Source organism: Quercus lobata, chromosome 10, assembly GCF_001633185.2.
Source record: "Quercus lobata isolate SW786 chromosome 10, ValleyOak3.0 Primary Assembly, whole genome shotgun sequence".
In the NCBI taxonomy this organism is placed as follows: Eukaryota; Viridiplantae; Streptophyta; class Magnoliopsida; order Fagales; family Fagaceae; genus Quercus; species Quercus lobata.
In genome coordinates, this window is record NC_044913.1 from 14,107,119 (window position 1) to 14,120,232 (window position 13,114).

Sequence of the window (13,114 nt, forward strand, 5' to 3'; positions counted from 1 at the left end):
TGCTAAAGAAGCGTGGACCATTCTTCAGACTACCTATGAAGGAATTAAAGCTATCAAGGATTCTAAGCTCCAAAGGCTTACTACAAGCTTTGAGGAGATTAAGATGGAGGAGGATGAGTCATTTGATGAGTTCTATGCCAAGTTGAAGAACATAGTCAACTCAACATTTAATCTTGGAGAATAGATTCCGAAACCCAAGATTGTGAGAAAGGTGCTCAGATTTCTACCTGAGAGATTCCATGCCAAGATCACTGCTATTAAAGAATCAAAGGACATTGATAAAATTCCTTTGACGGAGTTGGTTGGCAACTTGCAAACTTATGAATTGGGTTTGACTAGAATTGGAAAAGGAAACAAAAGTAAGAGCATGGCACTGAATGCCAAAAGTAACGAGACTGATGAGTCTTCAGATGATGAAGATTCCATGATGAAGTTCTACGTTACTAAGCAATTCAAGAAGTTCATGAAGAATTCCAATGCGAAAGGATTTGATAAGGACTGCAAGCAATCCAGTTCTTCTCAATTTAAAAGCCAAGACAGAGGAAAGAAGGATGCTAAGAATGGTAGTTAGTACACTATTCCCTCTAAACCAAAGTGCTTTGGATGTCAAGGTTTTGGACACATAAAACAAGAATGTCCAACATATCTTAAGTCAATTGGGAAAAGCAAGGCTCTTGCTGCTACCTTGAGTGACACCGAGCCTAAGATTGAGTAAGATGACAGTGATGACAAGGGAATCTTAAGTGCCTTCACTATCACAGTGGATCCTACTGAGGGGATCGTAGAAGCAGTAGATGAAGAATAGGACTTGGAATCAAAATTTGAGAAAATGGACGATCAAGATGACATCCATACAGCCTATGCTAAGTTGTACAAGGTTTCCGAGAAGCATGAGAAATTGTATAGGCTGGCTACCAAGAAGTTGAGTGATGTGGAGCTAGATTAAAAGGAGCTCTCTACAAAGGTTGATGAAGCAAATCAAACCATTGGAGCTTTGTGGTTCGAGAATAACTTCCTTGCTGAAATGACAAAGAAGCTTGAAGCGGAACTGTTTCAGGTTAGAGCTCAATTGGAGAGGACTTCCAGTGCAAAGCTCGATGAGATGCTAAGCTTTCAGGAAGCTGCTTATGATAAAACCGGTTTGGGGTATGATTTCTCTTCTCCTAATATTGCCTCATCTAGCACAATTGTGTTTGTCTCACTTGCTAATAATGTTAATTCTAAGTATGATGAAGCTAAAACTGAAATAACTAATGAGAACTTAGATAAAGACAAATCTATTTTAGGAGCACCCTTTAAGGTTGAAAAGAAAGAGGCTAAAAACCTAAGGACAAAAAGGGAAAACAATAAAAAGTCTCAACAAAAGAAGTCGTATTTCTGTCATCACTGTGGAGCTTTAGGGCATACTCGTCCAAATTGCTACAAGTGGTTAGCAACTCAAAAGGCAATATTATGCTCTCGTCCAGAAACCAGAATCAGTTTCCATCATCTTTTACTCCTCTTGGAGATCTTCTTAAGTCCCTCATGTTCCTTTCAAACTTGAACGATTTCAATTCTTCCCCCTTACCTCCGAATCATACGTTCACAAAAAGGAATGTTCTTCCAAGGTGTGGAAAGAAAAAGGCTCAAAGTGATTTCAGTCACTTTTTCTCTCTTCCCTTATGGTTATGCATTACTTGTGTGGTTTGCTTTCTTGTTTTAAGTCAGTCTAGTTTTATGCTTTGTGTGTTTTTTCCTTCTTGTTTTGTTTTGGTTGTTTTTAGCTTTTGCTTTATTTGTTCTTCATAAAAAAATTGAAAAATTGAAAAAAAATACAAAAACAGTGTGTGTATGTGTATATTGGTACTTGTGTACTTTGAATGGCCATTGAAACAAAGTTTTCTAAACTTTGTATCTTTTGTAACTTAGATGAGCATCTCAATGCGCAACTAAGCAAGTGAGCTTTGTGGCTCGTGTTTGTAATGAGTATGATTAAGTAATCTTCTATATTTAACACTCATATCACTTTTTTTTGACGGGAAGGACTAGAAAATCCTAAGAGAAAGGCGTAAATAACCATCTCACCATTGTGATGTTTTGGCTTACATAATTGGGTATTTCTTTTCTCTCTTATATGCCCATGCATGATTTGTTCAAAAAGAAAATATGCAAAGAAAAATAAAAGCAAAAAGAATCAAAATGCTTTTAAATATGGTTGCAAGCGCGTTTCTAGGAGATGTAGAAGTTATAGGATGTATCTCGAAGGTTATAGTTCCCATCAAGCAGTTATGATTGTGTATGAGTGTATTTGATTCTCTCTAGTCTCAAATCTTCATAAAATGAGACACTTATGCAGTCTTGTTATGTTTTCACACATAACATGTAAACTCTTTACTACTTTTGATACATGTGCAGGTACAATGTGATTTGGCCATCACAAGGAATACAGATGTTAATATATGCTCACTAAACTGTCTTAACTTGTTTTTGAAATATAAAATTAGTTAGGCTTGTTTAGTGCGTGTGTGTGTTTTGGATCTATGAATGCTTTGCATATATGTTGAGAGATGTTTTGAAAGCTTATTATATTGGTTGGATCTTTGGTTGAGTTGCTTGCTTGTTGCTTTGATCTCTATGCATTTTTCCCTTCTTTGAAAAACCTTTTTTCTTCAAGCTCGATAGCTTCTCGACAGATCCTCAATAGATTCACCTCTATCGAGCCCTTCTTTCTCCTTTTCTCGATGGATCTTGACAGAATCTCGATCCATCGAGACTTTTGGGTTTCTCCTCGATAGATTCTTGACAGCTTCTTCGATCCATCGAGCCAATTTTCTGAGCTCTTTGTCTGGCTGATAGCTTCTCGACAGATTCTCAATCCATCGAGGTGATTTTGCCGTTGACAGATTCTCGTCAGCACCTTGACAGATTCATTTCTGTCGAGATTTATTGCTCGACAAATCTCGATAGATACCTCGATCCATCGAGCTATGTTTTATATTTAAAGTAGAGGTGCGTATCAAATCTCATTTTTTCACTTCTCTCTCGATAGAATCTTTTCTCTCTCGCCCAAAACACTCTTTTCTCACTAAAATCTCTCTACCCATGTGATTTTCGGCCTTGTTCAAGCCTTAATCACTTGGTAAGTGTTCTTAAACACTCATTTTACATGCATTCATGCATTTTAGACCTAGGTTTTGGGTTTTTGACAAATTTTTAGGGTTTTTGAGATTTTTGTGAAATTTTTAGGTTGGGTTGTGTTGTTTTAATGTTATATGTTCATGCATTGCATTTTCGTTGCATTATAACAATGTTTCATTCATTTTAGATGTGTGTTTGATTATTGTTGATTGTGTGCTGGTAGGTTTGGATTGGGTTCTGCCCATGATGCCTTAAATTTTGCACGTCACATGTTCATGCATATTTCATGCATACGTATCTTTTCTTTCCTTTCTTAGTTTCTGGTTGTGATTGTGCTCTGGTCTTTTTCTTCTCTCTCTCTCTCTCGCAGATAGACCGTGTCATGGCACCCAAAGCGCATAAATCCACTCCGCCTTAGAATCCTTTTGGTTTCGGGTCTTCTTCATCTGATCCTATCCCTCCTCTCCATGTTCGGTTCCATGATGAGAAGGCCTGAAAGGACTTCTTAGAGAACTTTCAGAAACGTGGCGTTCATTCGGAGCGCCATGTTATTTTGTCAGAATTTTCCAACACTCTTCTCCCCTTTGTCATTCGGATTCGGGGCTGGGAATCTCTACTTGAGAGACCCATGAGGTGTCCCATCATGTTTATATAGAAATTTTACTCCAATATACACAGTATCAATACCTCTGTACCTCGTTTTGCCACGACATTCTGATGTACACGTATCGTCGTCACTCCAGATCTTATATTCAAGGTACTACATGTTCTGCAAGTAGCGCATCTTGACTACCCCGGTTGTGAGCGTCTTTGGATTATGTCCAGAGATGAGCTTCTATCTCACTTTTGTGAGACACCTTCCATATAGGGTGGTAAGCAAAACACCCTATGCTTGGGTTTTGCCAAAGGCCCGAGGTTCCTTAACTTGGTGATGACATTTACTCTTACTCCTTAACTTGGTGATGACATTTACTCTTACTCCTTTGTCTCACTATAACTCTATCACTGAGCCATGTGCTCGCTTTCTTTTGTCTCTTCTTAAGGACCTCTCTATTGACTTCCCTTCTCATTTCATCACATCTATCCTTGATGTGTATCAGGATACGGCTACACGTGATAAGCTCATCTTTCCTTTGGCTATCACGCATATCCTTCGACACTTCTCCATTCCTATTCCTAATTCTCCTTACTTCACCACCATGGGTGCTATCAGCGCTGGTTATGTTCGATAAAGCGAGGCCCAGCTTCGACCGAAGCAGCCACGATTGGAAACGATTGATCCTATAGCTTTTGCTATTCCTCACTCTTCTTCAACTCCTTCCACCTCTGTTCCTTCTTCTTCGGCAGCTGGTGTGACCTTAGAAGCCATCATGGCACAGCTTCAGTGGATGGAGGCTGACTTTGGTGGACATCTTGACTATCTCACAGATGAGATGTGTAAGATTAACACCCGAGTCAGTCGCATTGCCCGTCGACACGCTTACCTTGGTGGTTTCGCTGCTTCTCCAACTCCTTCTCCAGAGGCTTCGGTTGATGAGGATGACGATGCTGGTGATGATGTGGATGAGGATGTTAGCTTTTCCGGTGATGACTAGATGACGACCTCTCAGTGACTTACCCTTTGTCACTCGTGACAAAAAGGGGGAGTAGCTTTGGGTTTGAGAGTAGTCTTGTACTAAGGGGTAGAGTTAGTATAGGACTGTTTTTTGTTAGGGGGAGTGTGTATATCTTTTAAGGGATGTAGTGAGATTTACATGTATTTTTTCTTTTCTTTCTTTACATTAGCCTCTTGTATATTGGTCTTGTAACCATTTATTTATGACATACATTATACTTCTCTTTTCATATATATGACGATGTACTTTTTTCTTCACCTATCTCTACATGTGTTGTTTCTTTTTTCTCTTTATACACATGTTTCTTTACGTATGCAATCTGTATTTCTGTTTCACACATGATGCCTTGATGAGTTTTGTTTAAGCATTTCAGAAAGACAGATTGTGAAAGTCTACCATGCCATGAACTCTCTTCTTGCAAAGTTTTTCAAGTGTTTATGTTAGGGTTAGATTTATTTTGTATTTCAACAAGTGATTATGAGTTTAGTGATTTAAGACTCCTCTCATGGTTTATTTGTTTGTTGTGGTTTTGTTACGGATTGCCAAATGGGGAAATTGTTAGGAACATATTTATGTAATTGACTAATCTTTTGACAAAACGTACTTTACTTATAATTGGGTAGATCTAGGATGAGTTTAGTACTTCAAGAAACAAGTGTTCAAGTTTAGTATTGAAGTCATGCAAATCTGACCAAGAAACAAGTAAAGGAAGTGTTATTCATTAATGCTCGACAGAATCCTTTCTATCGAGAATTATTGCTGAAACTCGACAGAAGCTTGACACAAGCTGTATCTGTCGAGAATTACAAAATTAGGATTTCCAGATCTGATTACACATATATCCTTAAGTATTTGTGTAGGGTTTCTTTTCTCATAACCCTAGACATATATAAATATTATTTTAAGAGCTGTCACAAAGTGATACAAGGTGTTGCAAAAGAATAATCCATGCATATTGTGACTGGAGACAGAATTTGTTTTAGTTCATCATATTCTCTGTAGAAGCTACTATGTCTTTACGCCAAGGGTTTTGTGGCCTAAGAGTTTCCTAATCTTCATTGTTGATGAGCTGAAGAACTTTACAGCCAACATCTTCCTCAAGTTGGTGTGTTAGTCACGTACTGGGATCCGTGCATCATTGGTTAGTCACGTACTAGGATTCGTGCATTGAACGTAGAGATTGCTGCAACAATACAAATTCAATTGGGTATCGGGGTAAGGGTTCAACTGTAGATTGGTATTGGGTACTAGGATTCCATTTACTTGTAATCACTTGTGATTGATAATAGTGGATTCTTGAGAGTGGTGACCTTAAATTCACCCGGTGGGGTTTTGTCTCGGTGGTTTTCTCCATTTGTAAACAAATATCCTGTGTCAAATTTAATTTTCGCTGCATTTAGTTATTTGGTAATTTGTTTGTGCTACCACACTATTGCATGTAATTTGACTAATTAATTAACTTAGGTAATTAATTAATTTTCCAAAGGGGTCAATTCATTTTAATTCAACAAAAATTTTCATTCTCTTGAAAATAGATTATTATATTTATAATTTCTCTTATCGTAGAAGTAGCTTTGAACTATTGATTGAATTTTGTTTACTAATATAGATACATGAGATTGAAATTACATATTTTTTAGACATTCCTAGGAGACTATATCATATTATAAATTTAATATTTAAAATAATATGTAGGAAAAAAGTAGAATTTATGTCTAAAATTGAACACTTCACCTATTGAATGAAAGAAAATAATTTGTTTAACAACATAAAGAGAACGTGATCAAACATTTTTTTTTTTTTTTTTTTTTTTTTTTTACTATAGACCCTTTATTTATTAAGATTTAATTGTCTTTAACTGGATCTTCATATCGCATTTTTGGTTCTACACTCTTGTTGAGCCTTCTCATTCGCCACATCATTATTCTTTTTATTACTTATTTTTTACTTTTAATTTTTTGGTAATACTAAATATATAAATATATTAGCTTTACAAATTCATCTCAAACAGTTTTAACTTTACATATTCATCTACTTTAGTTTTAAAGTTATAACTAAATAATAAATTAATGAAAAATTGAAACAAAAATATTGTCTAAACATATTCATCTAGGGCGGTTTTAATAGTTGATAGACACATTCAAATACATAGCCATGGTTTTATTTTGATATAAAATCAAAATCTCACTTCCAAAATAACTAAGTATTATATTAAAATCAAAAATCATAATGATCATATGTTTGTAATGCATTGTATATCCCATTATAGGTCTAATTCTTCTACCTTTTCCTAAGAGTTGATAACTATTCATAACTATTACCTTGACACCAAAGAAGTGTTCGACCCAATACTTTATTTCTCTCCTAGTTAATCTCGCTTTGACATTAGAAGTATATTGATTTTTACCCAATAATCGAATATTTTTGTTTTTAAATATTGCATATTTGATTCCATTCATAAATCTATTTTCTTCTCTATGAGAATTAGTCTCAATAAGAATGCTAGTTCTTTATATATGTATGTATATATATATATATATATATATATATATATAGAGAGAGAGAGAGAGAGAGAGAGAGAGAGAGAGAGAGAGTAATCACCATTTTCGGGAGAGAAATAGAAAATAAAATGAGAAGGAGCGTCAAAATAAAAAAATATAGTCATAAGTCAAACACCAAATTATCCAAGCCATGCTATACAATAGAATAACATTATATTCTTGTAAACTATCTTTATATGTAATACAATAACATTTAACAATCACAAAAAAGAGAGAAGATAATAACTTAAAAACACAAAAACCAAATTGCATCAACCCAAAGTAAAATTCTAAAGAACACATAAATACTTCAATTGAAAGTAGAGATATAAAAAAAATTCACACAAAAATAAAACATGAGAGAGAGAGAGAGAGTATTAACCTTTTTCGTGTGGGAAAATATGTATAGAAATGGAGAGAGAATGACATACTTATAGTAATAGAATGGGGATAAGAAGAACCAAAACTTATAGTAATAGAATGGGGATAAGAGAAATAATTGTTGGAAGTAGTGGAAAGAAATGAGAAATAGGTAGATGATGTGGCCACTAATGTAGTTCAACAGGAACGTAGCAATAATAAATGCGACGCTTTAGCTTTTGGATATATATAGATTACAAGAGATTTTCTCTTATTGAGTTGAATGTTGACTAAAGCAAAGACAAATGAGATTCTTTTCACCTAATGCTTTCAAGAATTCACCTGCATAATTCATCACCATTATCGCAACATGAACTTTACCATCTAACAAGAAGCATCAACATTTGCTTTCCAACAAGAGTAAGGTGCTCTTTCCCACTAGACTTGTCTAGAAATTTGCATGCAAAGTTGGGGTTTAGGGGTCTTGGCTTCGAATCTCTGATGGTCCAAATGAATTTATTGAATAAAACCATCAAGATTGAGAGGCTCACTTGTTAGCATCAATTTATTTCTGAATTTCCAAATCGTGTTCATGGTCACAGACTCACAGCCACTATAAGAAGAGTTTGATCTTTGGAAAGCCCTCCTTGTAATAACACACTATCTGGGATACAGAAGCCTTAATCAAACCAAGACTTGAGTCTACACCAACTTTGTTTATCTTTGGCCCAAAACTGATCTAAACCACACTAATCTTACCACATCACTTTTTCATTTTTTTTTTTGGAGAATAACATCACAACTTAAAAACAAATGAACCTCAATTCTGCCTTTCTACCACATGAATACCATGTGCTGATGTGTCTTCTTCCCTCCCGATCTTTTCACTAATCCTGCTTTTAGGGGTAACAAGAAGCATCAACATTTTTAACCTTTCATGGAATATGCTTTGTCATAAGGATTTCCAAACGATGGTATGACAATTATTGAATCTGTGCTGTTTATCAGCCGAATATATGGACTTGACAAAAAAGAGTGGAGATCTCTCTCCGACCAAATCACATTTTCTTGTGTAAGGGAAGTTGGGAGAGGATTCTTGTAGGCACAGGATCCAAGGATCATTCCAAACGTTTATACTATGGCCTTGCCTTACAAGAAAACATCTACGCCTAATAGAATTTCTTGTAGTAACCGACATCAGAATAATGACATATTCAATGCTTGAGGTTCTCACTTTTCTGAAGCCTAAGGGAGGTGATTGGTAGAGAGCCGCATCCTCAATTTTAGAGAAACTGATTCTGTAAGGTTGAATTTATTCAACCATCTAATTGGCTTTATTTCGTGCCAAATTTGCTTGTATTTAAGCATTTAGTAACCCTGTATTTAGGTGGGCTTGTTGTAAGGGTAGTGAGTGAGATAGAGTGAAGTTTGCTCAAGAGTGTGCAAGAAAACAGAGACTCGCAGCTTGGCCTCGCGGGTGACTTACGGCTGCAAGCCGCCAGACGCAGCACACGTGCCAAGCATGCTAGAAGGTGAACAGTCATGCTAGCTGGAGCACTACAGGATAAAACAGGACAACTGGCCATACGGTTATCTCGCAACTGGATCTCGTGACTTAGTCAAGTCGCGAGATCAAGTCGCGAGCCACCCCTGTTTTGTAAAACCTGACGTTTCAAATTCCTCTCTCACTCCAGTATAAATACCCCTTTTACCCACAAATGTAAGAGAGCTTCCAGAGAGAATTTTGAGAGAGAAATCCTAAAGAAAAACAAGATTGATTCACCCACAATCTATACATTAGAGTCTTTTCAAATTCCTCAACTCTCTTCCTCTCCATTGTCAAATCCTTGAGAGGCATTTTACCAAACCCTGTTCTCACCATATTCATCATTGTGAAAGGGCTGTTTGGATTTCTGGGAAGTAGTTAGGAAGGAACCAATCTTCATTGGTTGATGCTACGGTCTAGTAGCGGAATCCGGGAAGCTAGAAAAGAAATAGGTTCGGCACAACCTCGTTGGAGCAAGAAACTTGGAGGGCTTAGGTGCACTTGGTAGATTAAGCTTGGAAGGTCTATTGCTGTCCATGTATCCCAACTACATTTTCTAGTGGATTGTTTACCGCTTGGAGGGCGACGGAGAGGTTTTATGCCGAGGGCTTCGGTTTCCTCTTCGATAACATATCGCGTGTTGTCTTTGTGTTTGCATCTTCCTTCCTCTTTATCTTTGCCTTTTATTATTTGCTGTGGGTTGAGATTTTAATTTGGCTTAGTTAGTTTTTCCAATTCCATATTATAGCTTATGTTAATTTTCCGCACACTAGCTGTTTGACATAATGCTTGAATTGGTTAAGTTGTAATTTGGGGGTCTAAACGTTTAAGGGTGTTTATACATATATTTGAACTTTCAGATTCTCATGCTCGAACCGACAACATATTAGTTGGGCAAATAGCACTGGCCATTGCACCAAAATCTAGCCCCTTTTATTACTAATTCACAGGGAAACAAGAAATTCTTTTTAGAGAGTAAAAACAAAAATGAATGAGCAAAGTATATTATGATAATAATTTTACTTTATAGTGTGACGGGAAAATGTATTGCATACATTGTAGAGATTCTTTTTAACAAAATATTGTTTTCAGTCTAAAAATTGACATGAAGTTCAATTTTCATCCTTAAACTATCCAAAAAAATTTCCCCCTAAACTATTGAAAACATTATACTTTATGTCATTAGTACATTCCGTTAATTTTTTATCCTATATATCTAACAAAATGCTTGGGTGAAATTACTTAATATGACGTGCAGCACTAATAAATAAATAGTTATTTCTCAAAAATAAATAAATAAATAAATAAATAAATAAATAAAGAGTTATTCTAGGATCACAACTTTTGTTTCATAACTTTTTGACATAGCTTTGATGTTATCTACTGTAAATGATTATCTATCACTTTTACACAAATGCCCCACTTTTTATCTACCAGTCAACCACATTTGTGGCACAAACATTGTCCACAAATTTTCTCATAAATAAATAAATAAAACATTACTCAATGTGATCCATAGTCTGAAAGTAAATATGGCATGTGTTGAAATTGGATTACACATGATTTGAAGAAGCAACTGCCTTCTGGCATGAATTCTGATGCAATGGACGCTGCTACATAACCTTGAATCATTTGGACCTTCGCAAGTCAAAATAAACAACGGATAATTGCTTTGATTTGTTCAACTGAGCTACGCAGCTCCAAGGGGTATGGATTAAACCTAATAAATGGAAAACCGTAGTTGTTCACGGAAAGTGGAAACTTTCACAGATGACAAACCATGATGTATCTGCCTGTATCAGCATGGAACTTCTTAGGAAACACACAATCATGTAGTTACTGCTCATTGAAAAGAGGCTCAAGGTTGAAGGAGTCAATGAATTGAAACTGCAAAAGAACCAGGGCCCCATTCACATTAAGTTATTGAATTGTTCCCTTACAGCCATCTACTTCAAGATTAGTTGAGAATACTCTATTTTAAATTATTTTTTTATTCATCTGACACTGTCAAAAATAGACAAATGTTCTAGACCATGAAAAAGCTTTAGAAAATAACTAAGATTTTCCATTTTGATCCTTAACAGTTTCCAAGAGGGACACGATTTGCAAATAAATTTAAAAGATATTTTGACGACAGCCCGCCATCTTCAGTGGACTTTGTTGCTGCTTGTGTCACTTCCTATGTCTCTGCATCAGCAAAACTAAGAAGACTATTGAGGTTTTCACATAGAAAGAGAGTTATATATAGAACCATGATCTTCATTCTTCAACCACAAAACCAACCAAAAACTTATCTTTTACAATCTTGTACTCTCTAAAAAACAGGAGTTTCTAGCAGCCATGATGAAATCATCAAACTCACCCCTCTACCTGCTATCTTGCCTTCTAATGTTACTGCTTCTCCCGGTGCCTTCCCTATCAGCTGACCCTGATTCGTTACAGGACTTTTGTGTTGCAGATTTGAATGCATCCATATCAATCAACGGATTTCCTTGCATACCTGCCTCAAAACTTAATGCAAGTGATTTTTTCTTTGATCTGAGCAAAGAGGGTGTCACTAACACATCAAACTTAAACTTCAGTGTCACTCCTGCAAACGTCCTTGCATTTCCTGCTGTTAACACTCTTGGGATTTCAATGAACCGTGTAGACTTTGGCCCTGGAGGACTTAATCCACCACACACTCACCCTCGTGCAGCTGAGATGGGTTTGGTTGTTGAAGGGAGCATACTTGTGGGGTTTGTGACAACTTCCAATGTGTATTACTCTAAGGTTTTGACTGCTGGAGAGGTCTTTGTCATTCCTACGGGACTTGTACACTTCCAAAAGAATGTTGGAAACGGGAAAGGTATTGTCTTCACTTCTTTCAATAGTCAAATGCCAGGGGTTGTGATTTCCTCAACAACTCTCTTTGGTTCACAACCCCCAATGCCTAATGAAGTGTTAACTCAGGCGTTCCAAGTAGACGATGCTGTTGTCAATAGCATAAAATCTAAATTTGGTTCTTAAGCCATGGCCTTCCTGATAAGGTCCCTCTGATTTGAAGATTGTGTAACAATACTTTTTGAGATTGCCTGCCTCCCTTTGTTGGGCTGTGTTATTCAGGTTATGTGTGTATGTTGTTTTGATTATTGATTGATTCTTTAAAATTAGTTGTTTTGATTATGCCTATGTTGTTATGTTTATTGACGAATTTTATGATAAAATTTTTCACCTAAGTTGAAGTATTGGCTTCTAAATAACACAATCGAATCTCCCTTACTGTAAAAAAATACCTTGAAGAATATACCTCTGCTCTGAATTCGGATACTATAATCTAAAAGTGTACTGTATCAAACCCCGCATACTGACAGCAAATTGTCATGGATTATTTATAACTCAAATTAATTTCCATTTGGTTTCATTTTAAGTGGAGAGTAATGATTCAAATTGGCTTTAATGGCTTCTCTCGAAAAAATAATAAATAAATAATCTCCTATGGCATTTGTCAATTGCTCATTTTGTAACATATAACATTAGTTCCATTTTAATGACTCCAAAATTTTTCCTTATTTGAATTTATTTCATTACCATTATTGAAACATGAATTTGTACTATTTAGTAACATACTTAACAACGAAAGAGAAACTTTGGAAAGCAAAATTCTCTCATTACACAGTTTGGCATGAAATTGTATCAATTAGTAACATATTGTAACAATGAATAAGAATTTGCAACTAAGTCCCTGAAAGCAGAGTCCTTTGCTTACACAGCTTAAGAATTAAATCAACCTAGGACTAGGAGATTCTTTCTGCCTACTAATACAATTAACTAAAGCATATCCAGTCAGATGATAAATAAAAAAATTAATGCATTTTCTACATATGATTTCATATTACAATTTTAGGACATTAGAAGAGACTAGGAAACACACTTCAGCATCAGACATGGAGAAA

At 35.9% G+C, this 13,114-nt stretch overlaps 1 protein-coding gene across 1 annotated transcript; it reads left to right on the forward strand.

Moving 5' to 3' along the window:
* Nucleotides 1-11,456: 11,456 nt before the first annotated feature.
* Nucleotides 11,457-12,378, forward strand: LOC115965832 (germin-like protein subfamily T member 2). The gene has a single exon (XM_031085127.1). The coding sequence runs from the start codon at nucleotides 11,520-11,522 to the stop codon at nucleotides 12,186-12,188; it is 669 nt and encodes a 222-aa protein (XP_030940987.1). The 5' UTR covers nucleotides 11,457-11,519; the 3' UTR covers nucleotides 12,189-12,378.
* The last annotated feature ends 736 nt before the right edge of the window (nucleotides 12,379-13,114 follow it).

What these genes read in the sequence shown, in the direction of transcription:
- LOC115965832 (XM_031085127.1), top strand. Translation starts at nt 11,520, where the DNA reads ATGATGAAATCATCAAACTCACCCCTCTACCTGCTATCTTGCCTTCTA.